The sequence below is a fragment of the Lupinus angustifolius genome, chromosome LG08, assembly GCF_001865875.1.
Source record: "Lupinus angustifolius cultivar Tanjil chromosome LG08, LupAngTanjil_v1.0, whole genome shotgun sequence".
In the NCBI taxonomy this organism is placed as follows: domain Eukaryota; kingdom Viridiplantae; phylum Streptophyta; class Magnoliopsida; order Fabales; family Fabaceae; genus Lupinus; species Lupinus angustifolius.
Window position 1 is genome coordinate 21840322 of NC_032016.1, and position 19152 is coordinate 21859473.

General features: G+C 31.2%; 3 protein-coding genes and 1 pseudogene across 10 annotated transcripts; 1 reads left to right on the top strand and 3 right to left on the bottom strand.

Annotated features, from left to right (window-relative positions):
• On the top strand, positions 12-3232 carry LOC109355169 (protein NUCLEAR FUSION DEFECTIVE 6, chloroplastic/mitochondrial-like). 7 transcript variants are annotated; one of them, XM_019598156.1, is made up of 4 exons: positions 13-267; positions 375-499; positions 816-868; positions 2496-2729. In XM_019598156.1, the coding sequence occupies exons 1-3, from the start codon at positions 119-121 to the stop codon at positions 821-823; spliced, it is 282 nt and encodes a 93-aa protein (XP_019453701.1). In that variant the 5' UTR covers positions 13-118; the 3' UTR covers positions 824-868; positions 2496-2729. The 7 variants fall into 7 exon arrangements, with proteins under 7 accessions (XP_019453698.1, XP_019453696.1, XP_019453701.1 ...); XM_019598154.1 differs by having other exon boundaries at positions 2312-2728; XM_019598155.1 differs by lacking the exon at positions 2496-2729 and adding an exon at positions 1110-1404.
• On the bottom strand, positions 4637-6188 carry LOC109353589 (uncharacterized protein At4g28440-like). The gene is made up of 2 exons (XM_019595922.1): positions 5831-6188; positions 4637-4995 (listed from the first exon to the last, which is right to left on the bottom strand). Exons 1-2 carry the CDS (start codon positions 6081-6083, stop codon positions 4805-4807), a joined length of 444 nt encoding a protein of 147 aa, XP_019451467.1. The 5' UTR covers positions 6084-6188; the 3' UTR covers positions 4637-4804.
• Positions 7429-11763, bottom strand: LOC109353640 (protein Mpv17-like). 2 transcript variants are annotated; one of them, XR_002108475.1, is made up of 6 exons: positions 11471-11763; positions 9170-9325; positions 8955-9087; positions 8808-8847; positions 7799-7941; positions 7429-7727 (listed from the first exon to the last, which is right to left on the bottom strand). XR_002108475.1 is itself a non-coding variant. In XM_019595976.1 (5 exons), exons 1-5 carry the CDS (start codon positions 11723-11725, stop codon positions 7854-7856), a joined length of 672 nt encoding a protein of 223 aa, XP_019451521.1. In that variant the 5' UTR covers positions 11726-11763; the 3' UTR covers positions 7429-7853. The 2 variants fall into 2 exon arrangements, 1 of the variants encoding a protein (XP_019451521.1); XM_019595976.1 differs by having other exon boundaries at positions 7429-7941.
• Positions 14557-15667, bottom strand: LOC109354014 (annotated as a pseudogene).

The window sequence follows — 19152 nt, forward strand, 5'->3', positions numbered from 1 at the left end:
GATGACACAATAAGGCCCATTCATAAGGAAGCATAGTGTCAGTGTAGCACATCCTGAAGGGTTTTGGACTTGTAGAACCAAAAACCCTACGAAAGCTTAGCCATCGCGGATAACCAAAATGGCCTCTTTCTCCGCCGCTAGATCGATTTTCCGTTCATGCTCCGCCACTCGCTCCACGTTTCGTGCAGCCTCGGAAGCGAAATCAGCTCGTTCTCCATTCCGCATGGCTTCCAATAAACCTCTCTCCCAATCCCAATCCACGTTCAGGTAATTCAATCATAGATTCATGCATTGAATTGCATTTAACCTTTTCGTTTTTTACTGTTCCATTTTTCGAAATTATAAACTCTGATGAGCATGTATCGTATGATTAGGTTACCTGTTGAATTGAGTTTCTGTGTGGAATCAATGATGCCGTACCACACCGCCACCGCTACTGCTCTCATGAATTCCATGCTCTCTGTTTCTCAACGCCGCAGCTACGCTTGGCTTCTTGATGGTATTGTGTCTCATCTCTGTTAACAGTTGGAAAAAAGTTCAATTCAATGCCTTTGTTATTTGCATTTTGAATGGCTTTGTTTTATTATCATGGTTGATTCTGACGTGTCAACTAATTGGAAATGACATGCATTAGATTGTTGTTTTTTCATGCTAAGACTTGTTAGAAAGGGATTTAGACGCAATTTAAGACTGTAAAAGAATATTAGGACTAGAAAGTTATTGTTTTATTTTTTTATTATGTGGTACCATTCTTCCGGTCAACTAGGTTGTCTTTGTTACGATTTCCTAACAACTGGATTTTCACTTTCAATTAGGTAGCTGAGTATCTCTAGGATTCTTTGATGTTCTTTCCACAATTTATTTTCGGGTATGTTTCTTTCAATTCACGAGTCTTGTTAGATTCAACATATGACAGTGCAGTCAAAATATGCAATACATATTCAAAGCCAAATGTCAGTTCCTCTAACTGATGATTGAGAAATACATTTCAATAACTACTAATCATGTACCTAAGATGGTGGATTAGTTTATTCCCTGCATCATCTGTTTCCCACCCTTCATGTGAGTAAATCATTTAGTGAAGCCATACACACTTCTTTTGTTTGTAGGCCAAGAGCAGACTATTTGAAGATCAGGAAGCGAAGTTGGGATGACAGGGCCTTCCTATGATATGATCTTGAGCTTTAAACAAAAGATTTTATCATTGAGAGTAATAAATGCTAGACCTGTATAATTAATTATTTAAGTTATTTGGAGCACATTTGTGAGGTCCTGGATTTGTTTTGTCATTTTGAAGAACCACTTTACCTAACTTTGTCGGTTATCTGTCCCTATTTGTGGGTCCTATTGTCCAAAGTTTACGCATCTTGAAAATGTTTGTCAAAAGTCGGGAATTGAAGAGAACAGTTGGTACTATTTTTGGGTGGATTCTTCCGAGTTTATATAAATACTTCTTAATGTAAGGGAAATTTTTGTTAACAAGTATTTAAACATAAAGTACTCCTCAACACTCGGAATAGTTTCTCTAGAAATCAGTTTAGCCCATACTTATTACTGTGCTTACTTTTTGAATTATTGTACATGTCTAACTTTTGTGATTGTGCTGCTGTAACTCTGTCATAGTAACCATGTTGATGCAAACCAATTTTCCCACGGATATTTTTCATCATATATTATAAGGTCAATCAGTAATAGTATACTCATCCCATTTGTTTAATCAGATTGCATTGATGATGTATGATAAGTGTTCAGAAGATTCAAGTGAACTTTTATCAACAAATCTGCATTGTGAGTCCGAGAAACATTAGGAGTTTTGAGTGAGCCACTGAAGGAATAAGTTGAGTCATAAAAAGGAACTTTAGGACCTAGACTACCTGTGCTTCTTTTGTTTCTATTTCAACCCCATAAAAGGCTGCTATTTTTCCCATGTAGACTTCAGTGCCTAAAAGCAAATTAGTTGAAAATGTTGTGTGAAGGGTTGGATTAAGTTTTGTCTTATTTTTCAAATATGTTTATAGAGTTCTCTTATTGAAACGTCCAGGAAGTTTTAATGGATGAAGGATCGGAGTTCTTACAGAAAACACTATAAATAGGAATGCCATTTTAATTGATTGTATATTTAACATCATTCCTTCTCCCAGTATATGTTTTCTTCTTGGTTATGTGCTCTTGGCTAGCTGAATTGTAATACTGGCATTTTGGATGAAAAAATTTCGGCCTAAAAGCACTTTTTACGGATAAAATTTGCTTATCCTTTTGTATATATAAGGCAGTCTGTGTTTATTATTTTGCATTTTTTTAAAACTTTCAGGAGAGGGGTCATGATGTCATAAGTGGTAACTACACAATGCAATAATACTTGGTGGTCATCAAAGTTGGACTGTTTTTGTAGTTAACATAGTTTGAGACTTGGATATTTGAACTTTTAACTGTCTATACAGGCCTTGGGTCTACCATTTTGTTTCAAGTTCTGATTTCATGTTTTGCTTATCTAGATCTGTAACTACTCATAAAAGCAACTTTGGCTAGCAGAATCAATGTTCTCACTTCCGTTTCCCAATATTGTAGCAGAGTTTGGTATTACAAGTCGTTTTTGCCACCTTCTCAAAATTGTGCTTCCTTTACTTAGCATCTCAGTTTGCACTCGATTATGTTTGTGCTGCAAAGTGTGCACTATTGTATTGTTTCATTTTCCTTGCAAATTTTATGGAGTTACCTATTTACATTTTTTCTTTGCATAAAAAAGGTAATTTGGTACTTTGTATCATCTTCTGATGACATATTATTAATATTATGATGTTGTTGTATCCATATAGTTTCTACCTAATAAGATTAAGACTAATATTATGACGTTGTTGTTATTATATAATTTTGTTTTTGGCTTTTGCGTACTGTGGTAGCTTATAAATCGTAATAAAAATTACTGTAGGTTACCTAAACTCCTTTTTTATTCACGCATGCATGCCAATGCTGGTGTCTCCTCTCCCCCACATTTTTTAATGTTTCAGATTCTTCTCCGAAAATCAGATTTATATTTGTACATCATTTTTTTGGTGAATTGATTAGTTTTACATTCTAATATGTTTCCAAATTCGTTTTGATCGGTTTGTGCAGTTGGCGACCCGTGAAAATGATCCAAATTTTACGAGGTGAAACAAATAATGACCAATACATCAGTGCAATCCGATTTTGTAAACAGCAGAAATTAATTCCTAAATTTTTTGATAGGAAAACATGTTTGCAGCATCAAAACAAAACCGTTTTATGTCTTCAACTAAGGCTAACTCCAAAATTGAATTCACCTTCCCCAATGTCAGCAATAACCCCCAGTTGTTCAACAATGACAAATACCATTAATTCCCTTCCCAGTGTGTTTGGTTATAAAGGTGACAATGATCATGGTTGCAATTATGGCAACAAGGGTAATGGTGCCACAGGCACTAGTGTTTGAGCGAATAAGATTATGAGTTGCAAATGTTTCCTTAGTGAAAACACAAATAACTGAAATTAGGATATAGAGCAAGTGCTAACTCAATAATATAAAAAAACCCATGTTATGAGCGTCAATCTAACTTTTGTTGCTTTGCTGCTTCATATTCACTGAAATTTGAAATCAAAGGACGGATATTGGAGAAGTGTCTAAATTTCTTCCTCCCACTACTGCCTCTACCACCTGCGCCCCAGCCATTGATTCCAGGTGCCACCATCCCTTCTTTGTCCAAAGTGAAATTATAAATTTGAAGTTTGCAAATGAGTAGTGTTTTCCAGGTCTCTCTAATATGGATTTACATGATCATCACGAGAAGTTTGAAAAGTTGAAGGATGAGAGCATGGTGATGAAGATAGAGAGAATGAATAGTTGAAGATGATGACATGGTGAGATAAAATAACATCATTTGGATGTTGCAAAACGTGTTTTTCTTTAATTCCATGTTGAAAAATGCCAGACTGTTGATTCAGTGTTACATATCCAAGAATATGTGATCAAATGAATCTTGGCTGAGAAACGAATGTTGGTGGAGAGGAAATTTGGACCAACTTGTTGGGATAGGCTTCATTAGATGTTATTAGCAATTTTGGATAGAGTTACCACAAAATTACCATTAGAGATTTTGATATTTAAACAAGATAATAGATCGTTTCGTTAATAATGCAGGTCTGGCCAGTTGCTCTGTTCGAAGAAAATACTAGTCAATGGTACAAGAAATAACAGGTTTATATGTGTAATTGGATAAATGAACAAACAATCTTAATTGATATCAATGAGTAACATATAACATATTTTTATTCAGTTTTTAAACTGTTTAAAAATTTATATAGATTTCAAAAACAATGACTATTGAATATTATATTAAATAACAAATAAATAAATTCAAGATGCATATAAGCTTTGGTAAACTGTATATAAAATCCCCAAGTTTTAATAGGCGTCAGTTTCCACCACCACACCAGTGGCTAGTTTTTTAGAAGGAAAACAATTCAACACAAATACCTACCACTAGCATGTGTCATCTATCCAAAGTTTTTTTCCTTCTAATTTAATCAAGATGGATTGAGCGAGAAAATTTCTTTCTTTATTGTGTACATTGTTCTATAGAAATTATTATACCAATACATGACAATATTTACTTGCATGTTGAGGATACGCACATCAAAACTGGTTTGTTTGCAACCTTAATATAATTTTTTTGGCATTTGCCACATAAATTAGGCTAAACAAACAAGGCTGTACCCCATGAAAATTATCAATATAAAAATAGAACTTGTGGTAACTAAAAGAATGAGTCACTCCCAGAAGCTAAAATCACTCTTCAACAACATTAACCAACTCATATTCAACTAAAGAGAGATTGTTACCCTCCTTAACCTCAAAACTTGCAGGTTCGGTGACTTCAACCCGCCCCCATTTATCAACTGCTAGCCTCATGGATCCCTTGAACATGTCGATCTTTGCATTCCGCAGAATTAAAGTTGACCCTGGAGTCATGAGGTCCACTGCACAACAAAAAAGCCAAAGTAAATAACCAAACAATGATAATACTTGAAAATATGGCATTAAGCAAGGACAAGGAGAGCTGTAATAACAAATAATGAAGATAACATTAGTTTTAGCAAGATTAGGAATTTAATCCAGTACCAATCTGTTTTCAAAAAACGAACACAGATTAATTCTGAAGTATGTATATGGCATCACCTCAACTATGTGAGCTATCCATGGCTCCTTTACTTTCATGCTATAGTTCAATGTGTATCATCTAAGGCTATGTGGGTTATCCTTCATGAGAATGAATCCTCTTTTCTCATGCGATCCAAAGGGAGAAAGAAAGGAGAAACACACAAGGGGTTGAAATTTCACAAATGTAATAGTCCCCTAATAAATTAAGTGTCTATCTATCTGACATAGGAGGATACATTCCCATACCACAATAAGGGCTAAGAGAAAACTTATTTGGGTTTAGCACAACTTACTTTCATCTTCCTATGAACTCCTGACTTATTTTAAGAAGAGCTTATGAAAAAGCTATTTTTAGCTTACTTCAAAATAGCTTATTGATTAAATGCTAATTCAATCATGCTAATTGAATAAATGCTAATTCAATCATGTTTAATTGGTAATTGGTTTTATTATTCTTTCTTGAACAATATCTACATGACAACTTCCAAATGATATCTGTGTAGGAGAGACTAAGAATTTCTCATGAAAGAAATTATCAACTAAACATGATTGAATTAGCATAGTCACAGTCTCACAAATATAAATTAGATGCATAAACTAAATATAATGAAAACAATTCTCGGAAATGAAAGAAAAAAAAGCACAAGATATTACCCTGTTCATTGCGAGCAGTGAAGAGAATGGAACCAGTTTCATCGCCAATGAGGCATTCAGCGATTCGTGAAGGGCGAGCGATGAGACTCGACGACCGATTTCCCCTATTAGGAACGCTCTTCACCGGTTCGGAAGACACAACCTTTACAGTTAAAGTGTGACCATTTGTGCCTGGTTTCAGCTGCTCCACCTTTATGAACACCGGCTTCCTTTTCGCCACCGTCGTAGCAGTCGTCGCCGGTGGTGTTGCCATGTTTCGCTTTTGAGGATGAGTGAATGAATGAATAATGAGTGAGAGCGTTAAACCCTAACCCTGTTCTCTTTTCTTCCACGGATTTGGGGATTTCATTCATCTTCTGGGCTTTGCCAAAAAAGAAATTTGGGCTTTTTTATTAATAGCTTGACTGAAAATAATTTTCTTTTTCAGTTACTTTATATCCTTCCTTATTTTATTTTTTTCCTTTATAATACTAGTGTGCAGTTCGTGACTACCGTCCACAATTTTACTTTCTGATGTCAAATATTTAAGCTTCTATATTTTCTTTGTTTTTATTTTAATTATTAAATGAAGGTGAGAGTGATTAATATGTTAGTAATAGTTACATATGATTATATGGTTTTTTAAAAATTAAAGTGTTAAGGGTAAAATAGGAAAACAAAATTTATACAATGAATAGTTATATCATGTTTTCTCTTTATATATAGTATAGCTTTACTTGTGTAAGTTGAAAACTTGTGACAAATCACCGCTGATTATTTATATATTTAACAATTCCTATTTATCTCTCAGACCTTAAGTTTTCTTCCTTAAAAATTGTATATAAAAAGGATAGAAAATTGTATATTGATAAGTATTTTAATTTTTAACATTAAAATTAATTTTTATTAGGAATAATTTGTTAAAACTCTTAATGTTTATGTGCTACAATGAATTTAACATGGAATTGAAGCTTGGAATTAAGCCTTGAAATTTTAATTATTGTTTGCTAGTGCATTTGGAATTAAATTATTTTAATCATCTTACCTACCAAAAAGTGACATGTCATAAAATCATACTTTATTTATTAGTGATTAGTTTGCAAGTGACATTCACCATCTTTGAGTTGAATGATTAGTAGGAGGATATAACATTACTCTAAGTAGAATCATTCTCAATTCTCTCTACCATATAAATTAAAACTCCAAAGTTTTGGGAAACATTGAGGGCTATCACAACCTGAATATCAAAGCTCAGGACTTTTTCATGTATTACTTAAAATTACAGATCTAGTGACCTTACTTTATCAAGATTTTATGTGTAAATCATTAACATGGTTGCTTAGTTTTGTTTCTTTAGGGTTGGTAGCCCCATTCACTATTAAAAACAAAACAAAAAACAAATTCAAGTCATTTATCTCCAAAGAGCTCTTGTACATCGACACAAGAGAAAATAATGTATGCACGCTTTCAATTACACGGTTACACCTACATTCTTGAGTAGAAGAATGTTGTCAAAAAATTAATGTGGAAATGGCTTCAAGAAAAAAAGTGCCTATATTATGGCCTTATGGGACTGGAATTAAGGTTGAAGCAAAGCATTGTAATATCCTGGAGCAATCAAAAAAGGTTGATACTTACAAACTGCCTCAGTGCGCATATTCATATTCAACAATTATCCATGAGAATATCAACAAATTATCCCAGATATTATTCCTTTTGGGAAAGCAAGCCTTCAAATTTCATATGAAAAAGAGTTCATTTTTACAATTGTCAATAAAACAGGGAAAAGATACTCGTTCTTAACATCATTCAGAGGGCAAAATGTTTTGCTCGGTACACAAATATTAACAAAACAACCAAGTCATTGACATTTCTCCTTGATTTTCCTTAACCCCAATCCAATAGACTGTTGATTAATCTACAAAAGACCCATGATGTTATAACCCAATCATCCAAATCATAAGAAATATAAACAAAGCATACACATACCTGGTGGTAAAAAATTAAAACAATGGAAGTTGCTGGTAAACTTTGCATGCATATTTTACTTGCTCATAGATGATGACAAGTAGAAATTCCAAAATATCGAGCCCATTGACATGAAAGCCACCCGAGCTTGAAGAGGCACCACCCTGTACAGATGCCATTGATATAGCCAAGGAAAGTAAGATTCATGGTCCAAACAATTGAATCCTTGAGCAAGTATGCGAAATTAGTGAAGTCCATCCTAGTTATACCTAGATGATTACAAGTTCCGGTAGTTGAAGGATTTCCAAAGTCTAGTATTATCTTTTATTTATATTCAATAGAACAAAGGATATTTTTGCACAATGGATGTGGAGCATTTCCACATAAGCATTACAAATGAAAGAGAACAGTTATAATTATAGATTTTTGCTGTTAAATTGTTCATAATTGAAAAGTGAAAGTTCCTGTTGTGGGACAATTGGATGACACCCTTACCCACTTTAACAGCTTAACTTCATAAAAGGTAAGACATTGTTTATGAATGCAACTGCCAGACAAAGGACCAAACACAGCATAGCCACTTCACATATTACTAATATCAATGCTTAAATAATGAACTAGTGGTGTGCCATGATGATAATAACCCGTTGAAGGAATTATAAAAGAAGCATCAAGCTTCCACCTTTTCCCAGCAATGGTATGTAAACTGCTGCTTGACAGGTAAAATTCAGTTGTATGTATCTAAGAATAAATTTGCCCAGATTTAAAAAATCCGGGCTGTCTAAACGGAAGGAAATGAATTTCACCTGATTATAAAAAACAGCTTTTTATGGCAGCATGGTAAGAAAAGTTTTTATTTTTATGTTATTAATAATTGTCATTAGGATTTAGGACTTCTAAAGAACACAACTTACTGAACTTGGTTTCTTAACCAGAGTTATTTGCATTAGAAGTACAAGTCGGCAAAAGGGGGGGAATAATAAATATAAAACAAATAGAAGATTAAATGGAAGGATATGTAGATGCGTACCAGAAATTTATTACACTGACAGGGATCCAGAATCTAAATCCTGCAGGGACAAATTAGACAAAAAATGCTTGAACTATGAACACGAATGAAATAGGTATGAGCAAGTCAAAGTCATGATAAATTACAATTAGGCAATGAGATTTATACCATAAAGTAAAGTTGGAAGGGCATCTCTTTTGTATTTTCCCGGAAGCTCGGGGAGCTTCTTTAGCCATAAATTATTCCATGCAAAAACAACAGCAATGACACATGGACCTAACACAATCTGATTTAGTAAGACCTGCCAAACATATTTGAGATTAGAGGTTATATCCTTAACAACTGCTGCTTCTACAAAAATAATAAATTAAATTGATGCACACCTTTAGCATTACATTCTGGACTGTTGCTTTGGGCAAAAAGTGGTCAAGACACTGATACCAGGAATAAGATCCAGGGCCATAGAAGAGAAAGCCATACGAAGTCATTCGAAGAGCACGGAGCCAATCGTGGTCTGAAAGTTGGTTCCACAAGATATCCTAAAGGATTTTTTAGGTTAATACTGTTAGCACTGGTATCAATTAGAATAGAAAAGTAGAATAGAGATTCAAAGGAAATGCCCCTACCAGAATCAATGGGATTCTGCTAGGGTTCTAAGAGAATTTTATTAGAAAGAAGATGAATTACAATAGAGAAACTTACAATAGGATCCCACCACCCTTTCCTCCACTGATTCCACAATCAGTTTCTAAAACAACCAACTAACTACATTTTCGCGCCCAGTGTGCTATTTAATATTTATAGAGACACTTTCCTAACTAACTCTAACTGTCATAAGGGTATAGCAGTAATTCTGCTATCCCTGAACCCAAACACCCCTCTTCCCTCTCTTATATACATTTTTAATGCTAGGCCTTGGCCTTATCCTATCAAATACAATATCAACCCAAAGTATCTCTATCCATTATTATTGCAAACTACACTAAGAAAACATAGCGGCTCTCATCCACCATATCTCAACTAGGTTACTTATTCAACCAGTAGATCATTGATTAAACTGTGGACTGGTCAAACCATATATACATGTAATAAAAAGTGGTGATAAACATTCCAAATGTGTGAAGATAATCTGATAGAAAAAATATTGAATATAATAAATATATTATTTTTCAGTATCAATGCACAAAAACACAGTGATGCCAAGGGTTTGCGTGTGTCTGAAATGTGTACGGAATCATGATCCATCCCAGACAGCTAGCAGTATTTTGTGCAAAAATGAGTTTTTTACAGGAAATTGAACATGGTCAATGTGGTTCAGCTGGTCAATGGTTCGCACAGTTTAAGACCGGTTTAGACAGTACTAGATGGTTCCAGTGCATAACCAATCCAATTGGCCAGCCCGACCGCACAAGGTCCGCTTCAGTCTTCTGGCCAATCCGGTCTGGTTTTAATAACTATGCAATCTACAACAGATATAACAGAAACAACTGCAGGCTAGAAATACAGAGTTTATGTCCAGGAACAAAACCTCACGGGAAGCACCACATATTGCCACAGAGTTATGCTAACTGTAAGGTAAAGCAGTAAATATCATAACCCCATTTCTAAAGACAATGTTAAAAAGATTAGGAAATTATATTCACCTCTTCTAAGCTTAATCACACTAGACATAATCTTCAATCAAAACTTACACTCGATTCCTTCTGGAGACGTCAAATCGTCAATGTAACTTCAAGAGCATTTGGAAGAAGGATAAAGAATTTAATTGGACTTACTCTAATAGCTTGTGATATCTTATGAAAATAACAAAATAAATTATATCATCTGACTCCTACAGTTTTCTTGTAACTTATTTTAAAAATCTTACAAAAAAGAGTTTACTTGTACTTCCAATGTAAAGTTTTTACAAGACGGTCATCAATTATTCATATGCATTAGTTTAATTTAAGAATCAATAATAATTTTATTAACACAACACATGACTGGAAGTTGATACATTGATGGTGTAAAAAATTGTTTAACTATTGGTGCATTTCTCTAATTAGAAAGCATCAAAATAATCTTCTTTAAATTTATTTCAAAAACACTTACTTTATAATTACTAGTGTGGCAAATATTATCTGATACTATATATTCATTTTTTATATATTTCATTTTTTGAATTAGAATGTATTTGTTGTATTTAGTGTATTTTATATTATATTTTTTGTGTTTATGATAATGTTTAATTTAATGTGAGATATGTGGTTAATTAATGTATCGCTGGTAGTTGCTTAGGATTATATAGTTTTTTTGTAAAAATTAAATAATGTGAATGACAAAATAGGAAATGAAAATTACACCATGAAGTAAATTATTTTAAGTTTTGACTTTATATATAGTATAAAAGTATAGATACTTTAGTAGTTTTTTACACTCTCATTTAATTAAACTACTTAGCCAAAGGCACAATGTAATGACGACTGAAGCTAAAACTGCAAAGAAGCAAGTAATTAAGTGAAACTTCGAGTTCAAGGGACATAAATGTAATGTAATGTCCACACAAACATCACAATTCTTTTGCAAATAACGTGAAAATGTCATCCTCTTCTGTCCCCATTACGTTGTAGGCATGAACAAGATGAACATGATTTAAGTATTTAACAATCTCCAAATCCAAAATAAGAAGTTAAATCTTTGAATACCTGAGTAGTGTCAGTGTCTTCGTCGGAAACAGAGCGGTTCTTACTATCAGCCTTTGCTTTGCTCCAACGGTCTCTGAGCTGAGCGATTGTGTCGCCGGTGAGGGCTAAGGAGGCGGCGGTAAAAGCCTGCTTCAACGGAAAATGATAACCGCCTTCACCGGTTGAACCCGAATTAGAGTTAATACGACGCCGTACGGATGGTTTCGATTTACCCAGTAAAGGATTCCAGTTCCAGAATCCCCCTATTGCGTTCATTCTCAAATCAAACAAACCAATCAGTGAATAAGATAGTAATAATAAGATAAAATGACGTATGATATCAATCCATTATTAATGGCTTAGTCTTCAAAAAAAAATGAAATATAATAATAAAATATAGATATTAAACTCTAATAATAATAATAATAAATATCTCCTAAAATGCACAAGAAATACACATTTTGCCATCGCTTTTATTCACTTTTTTGTTACAGTTGCGATTTGTTACAACCCAACACATGGAGTGGTGCGTACTAGTGCTAGGGAAATAAAATCGGGAGGCTCCCTTGCAAGCTGCATCTCCAACTGAAACTTCTTACCGTCGAATCAAAACCTTTGAGATTAAAGGTTTTGAAGGTTCTACAAATCCATCTAATATAATTGTAATTTTTAGATTGGTGCTCGTTATGCACCATCAGATGTGTTATTTAATTTATTGTTAGTAATTTAAAAGTTTATGTATATAGGGACTAATTTTATAAATAGTTAAAGTTTATGAAAAAAATAGTTTAAAGTATCTATTTATAAAACACATAAAATTTAAGGGGGTTTTATGAACTTTTCCCTAATAGCCCCATTTTAAAATCTTCAAAGGCCTTTTCTAATCAACAATCGTGTTCAAAATTATTTTTCTATAATTTCATTATTGCTATTTTTTAATCATTTTAAAGTAAATATTATTCATTGCATTAAACATATCCTAATAATTATTATAATACGCATAATTATTGGTGACTTTCAACCTATATGTGATGGTATATGGATATTGAAACCTTTAAATCCTAAAAGCATATCTCTAAAAAACTAGTTGGAGCTAATGAAGTTTTATAGACTCTATCGTGTCTAATCTTATTCATAACTCTCTAAATATGTCATTAAACATATCCTAATAATCATTATAATATGCATAACTATTGGTAATTTTCAACCTATCACTGTGATAGTATATTGATATGCATAATAGAAAAATTTTATTTTAGAACCGGCTGTATTTATGAAGATATCAAAGTTGTATATTAATGTTAATTGTTAATTACTTTGCCTCATCGTTTATTTATGTGTTCTGTATTTCTTAAGATTTCTGGTGGTGGCATGATATATGTCCATTATTACACTACATTATTACTTATTATTAAATTGCTAAATTTGTGGAATCATTATGCTTAATTTAAATTTTTTACATTATTATTTTAATTCTTATTAGAATTGTATAATGTCTACAACATTGCTTAGTGTATGTATTAATTTAATTTACTACATATTTCCATTCATGCCGTTTAGTTTTGTAACAATTTGAAAACATAAATCATTTCAATAAAAAATGAGAATTAATTTAATTCATATTAGGTGTTATTAAACAATTTGAAATTTTATTAGAAGGAGCAGATTTAATCAAACTACCTGAAGTATGAGAAAAACTACCCATTTAAATGCTTAAATGTAGTCTATTATATTATGGTTACTACATGCAATTTTTTTATTAAAATAAAATGCCAAATTGATCATAAAATTTCCATTGATATTTTATTAATCTGTTTGGCCTAATTGTTTTGCATTTTTTCTAAAACCAATTGTGAGGAATAGTGTTAAAATAATTTAATTCTTAAACCAAGAAATTCATATATAACACGTTAATATTTTTTATAGATTTGATTAGTACTTTAGTAACAAAGTTCAGTTCAACTCATCAAATTACACTGGTTGAAATGTATTGGATGGAGATCACTTATCCTGAATGATATATCATTCTCTTTCCCAAGTCAATCTTATATTAGTACTTAGATAAAATAAATTTTTTAAAAGCAAAAAATAATAAAATGAAACGTTCTAATGGACTTGAAACTTGGTGTGGGACACGATTTAGGATAAGTGATCTCCACCCAAATATATCACACTAACAATTTTTTTTTGTGAAATGGACAATGATTATATGTCCCATATTTTTTCTATCTCCCTATCACGAACCAATCAAACATCATAAAATAATATTAAAATATTAATTTTTATTTTTATAATTTTTTTAAACGAATGAAGTCTTATGATTAGCTTGCTACATGACTTATGATCCCATCCAAGAAATATATGAGTTTAATCTCATAGACAACTTCATATAATAAAGGCTGACAATTAGGTTATAAAGTCGGTAGTAAATGTAAGCTCGTGTTATTAGGTTAAAATTGTCATTATTATGCATAACTTAACATTTTTACATGACAATTTCAAATCTTATTAGAGTCGTGTAACATCTTCTAAATTTATATGTATTAATTTAATTTTTATTTCATAAGCCTTTTAGTTATCTAGTAATTTGAAAAGTAAAATTATTTCAATGAAAAATGAGAATAAATAATGAGAATTAAAAACTTTAAAATTGTCTTTCCATGTTATAGAAAATTTAAAATTGCGTTAAAATAATATATTTAATCAAATTCATTCAATTCTATCATAATAATTTGAATTATTTTTTATTTTATATCTTTATAATATACTAATTTGATAAAAGACTAGTACTTTGACATCGGTATAAAACAAGAGCAAGAAGATAATAAATCCAATGAAAAATACATTAATAGTAGAAGGACAAACTCACTATCATAACATAGGATGAAAAATCCATAAAACATATCCAAAACTCTGATTAACGGGCATAAAAATAAAAAGTTTGACAAACTTTAACAATTTCAGAAAGTAATCAACTCAAAACAATAATTAATTTTAACATTAATAATAACAATAGACTCAGTATTTACACTTTTGGTAAATCATAATTCTCATAATCACCCCCATTTTTCTCATCATTATCTTCAAGATGTTGTCAGCATCATCATCTACATGAGCAAATCATTCACCCACCCGAGATCTGGGGCATTGATATCATCATCGAACCTTCCAAAACCCAAAGAAGTAGCAGAAGAAGGAGAAAGAACAAAATGCTGTTGATCCTCACAGTTGAAAGAAGCATCAAACAGATTCAGATTCTTCTTAGAAGAATCACAAGAATTAGGAGAATTATAGTTAGAGTTAGCTTCATTAAAATTCATATCCTCCAATGAAAACATGAGTTCATTTAGCATGTCTTTGTAACTCATAACACCAACACCATGATCGTGCTTTTTCTCAGATCCTAAAAACCTAGACATGGGAGATAACCCATTTGCAGGAGAGGCAGAAGAACAAGAAGAAGGTGACATTGGTGGAGATGAAAAATGAGACATGCCAAACAAAGTAGTAGAAGTTGGTGAACAAATAGAAGCAGAAGAAGAATTACAATGCAAAAACAAGGAAGAATGTTTAATGCTTGAACCCGGGTTCAAGAACTTGCTCTTTTTGTTAGTGCTGCATGAAAATGTTCCACTGTGTGAATTTGCCGGTAGAACCCTAAGTTGGCGAGGACTGTGTGCAAAGAAGCACACTTTTCGCTTACAATTCTTACCATCTTTGCAAACTTCGGTTCTATACCTATCAGGGTGCAACCAGCACTCAAAAACCCCGTGAGAGAACTCACATGCATCGCCGCGGCTACATAACTCATCGTCGCGGCGATGTATCGGACAAACGATACCAGAGTAATGGTATCGTCTAGGGTCACGGCGGCGAGCCTTCTCACCAGAGTGAGCAAATGGTCAACATCAGAGTCATCAACCATATTCATGTCATCAACATCAGTAGTAATTTGAACTCGTACATGCGAAAGTGGTCAGAGGAGTAAGGGTCAGAATAGTCAACATCAGAGTCATCAACCATATTCATGTTATTGTGTGGGAGGTACTTTTGAAAAAGGATCTCATCGGAAAACATGTCGGTGGCGCCGTCGTATATGGCGGGGGCACGGCGAGTGAGAAGCTTCCTTGGTGGAATGTCAATGTCTCTGAGGGATTTTTTTAGAGAGAGGAGTTGGTGGGAGGGGTGAAACTTGTGTTGCTTGCACACACTACTCATTTTTTTGGTATTGGTAAGTTGGCGCCCTTTGTTTTTTGTGAGAGATTCTAAGAGAAAAAGAAAGTGTAGAGAATGCCAGAATGGGTTATAGTATTATAGAGTAAGGAAGAGTTATATACTAAAAATATAGAGTGGGGAAAATATTATGATAGAAAGGAGTTACAATTTTCTCCATTAATGGAGAGGTAAGTATATTAAAAAATAAAGAAAAATAAAATTTTCAATAATATATTTATTCTTTTAATTATAATAAAATGATACTATTACTATAAAAAGCAAAGGAAAATATATATACTTACAATGGATAATAGAAAGAGACTAGGAGAAATAGAATGAATAAGCATGTACTCAATGGGCAATGTTGTAAAGAATGTAGTATATATATTTTTTCTCTCTACTCTAAACCAATAATATAAATACGATTTAGAGTAACTATTGTGAAGCATTTAACAATTGGATAGGGATCCTTATTTCTAGATTATGTTCTTATCTAATAATATTTTATATTAAATAATATAAAATATTAGTTTATATTTTTATAATTTTTTTAATTAAATAAAACATTTTGATTAACTTGGCTACTATTGAAAACACAAATGAATATAGAAAAATTTGGATGGGATCACATGTCGCTATTTATGTTCTACTTGTTGTACTAAGTTAATTACAAAACTCCATTCATTTAAAAAAATGATAAAAACAGAAATTAATATTCTAAGAATATTTTGTGAAGTTTGATTGGTCCAGAACAAAAGAATGAAAAAAAAAATGGGACAAAGAAACAAAAAAATTATGCAGCAGATAATCCTTGTTATATTATCTACATCTTTAATCCTTCTTCTATATTTGGTGGGACAAGGACTTGTGGGATAAGCATGCAAAATAGGGTATTGGAGTTATCACCTTTGCCTATATGTAACTCTGCTAATAAATTGGGTTGTTGAGATCGTATATAGAGTGATTGGCTACATTCGATGAATTAGATTCTAGTTCATATAAACTCATTATTTTAAATTAATCAATTCATTCATATCAAAATTTATTGAATGAATTTAAACGTATGAATGAATCTGTATTAATAGATTTGATGGAAAAACATTCATTTGATTTGATTGTTTTAATTAAACTTAAAATATTTTCTAAGAAAAATGATATTCTAAAAACCATTATTTCAATAAAGTATTTTCTAAAATCATTAAGAAAACATTATCCAAAATTCATTTTTAAAAATGTTTTTTTTTTAACAAGCACTTTATAAATGATTGATTTTTTGAATTTTTAAAAACCACTTTTCTACAACATTCTACAAGTATACATCATTTAAGGTTATATGTGTAAAAGTTTTAACAGATTTATGTATGTTATATGTTTAAGAACAATATTTTATATTATTAACACCTGATGATATCCATATCATTTGACCAAATGCTACTAAGAATATATGTCAATATTATATTTTTTTTTAATAAATATTAAAGTGAGAATGAGAAACACATATAAGAAATGTGAGAGTTGAGATACTCATAGAAATTAAAAAGTATAAGAGTTGTAAATGTTTTTTGGATGGATTGAATATCTATTAGATATACTGAATGAATTTGAATTCATCTACATTTAAAATTATCCAATAAATTATATCTATTTAAACTCATTAAGTTTAATGGATAAATTTAATTTTATTGAATGAATTGTAAATTGTAGATAATTTTTTCGGGCTATACCAATTTTGGATACTTCTATTTCGCAGTGAGGAATGAAAATGGCTGATATGCATCATGACGGAAATTTCGTTACTTTGGCTAAAATCCAAAAAGTTAGTCTCACTACATTAATATGCATTTCCTTTGAAAAAATTAATATGCATTTTGACTGATGTTTCCAAGTACAAATATTTTTTTGGGAATTTATTACTTTCTTTTATTGACAATATCATAGAGGAATGGGATTCGTTTTTTCCCCAATATTTTGATATTCAGATTTTTTTGTCTTACAAGGATATATGTGGCAACAAATATCAATAGTCTATTTTTTCGTTATTACTCGATATCTACTCAAGAAATGTACATCTCTAGTCAAGAAAAATCAATTTCATTACTACTTGGATCAACAAGACGCGATGATAACTCTGAAATGGAATGAAGAAAAATTATGGTATCTCGTAATTTTTTAATGGTTCAACTTTATAAAGTTAATGAAGTGGTCGAAGCTTATTCAAATGTGATGATACGGAAAAGATGAATAATGATGAGTAGATCGTTATGTAACCTAAATAAGTTATTAATCTATTAAACTGGCTGTGATAATCATATAATAACAATAGTTCAACCTTTACATTATTAAAAATACATATTTATATACTAATATTGATGTAGAAATACTAATGAAGAAGGCAAGAAATAAATCATGTTTTACATTTACAAATTATGGTAGTAGTTAGCAACAATGTAAAGTCTCACTAAATTTCTAAAAAAAGAAAAATAAAATTATTAAGTAATACTTATTAGGACATCTATAAAATAAATTAATTTCTATCAATAGGGTGAGAAAATATACATAGAGTTGTATAATAATGTATAGGGTTTGGTCTATCAGTATTTCTATGGTAAAAATGATCTAATTGTAGTGATTGAATCAAATTTCTCCATTTATTATTAACAATTAAAATAAGATCTTGATTCTTATTGCAATTTAATGCATTTTTGTTAAGTGGTGGCTATTTATTAAGGAAAAGAGTTAGTATGCATGTAACACTAGCAGTGTACCCGTACACTTGCACGAATCGCTTATTTGTTTATGCATAATGCAAATATAATATACAATAATATCAATAAATCATATATTGAAACATTATATTTCTCATTCATATAGGGACATTAATTTTTGAGTGTATATGTAGAATATTAACAATTATAAATGTGTTTGTATAAGCATTTACTTGTTGAAAATGTGATTATAGAAAATATTTGATTCTTAAATAACTCAATAAATAAAATTCAAATTGTATTGGATAATATCTCACCTCTATATTCTCTATATAAAATTATAAATATAAGGAGTTATTTTTGCATCATATTTTTTGTGATTACGTTTATAAGTATCATATAAAGTCATAAGGATTTTTTAGCATATCTCTTAAATGTTTATGTTTTATTTTAGATTAATGTTCATTGTGTATAAATATTTGAATATATTTTTAGCATTCAAATATTGTATAATTAAATGTTATTTATTTGATTATGTTTTAGCTAATAATCATTATTTGAAAATAACTCATAAATTAAAAACACACTAAGTTAGGATATGGCATGTATTTTTCTCATAAATTTAATCAAAATAATAAAAATAGTCTAATAATTGATTTGTTGTATTACTAATTAAAATACATATATTTTTTATGAATATATATACCATTGTTATCTTTTAATTAAATAATATAATGATAGTAATTAAATACATGTGGCTCGTGCATTCGCATGGCTAAAAAC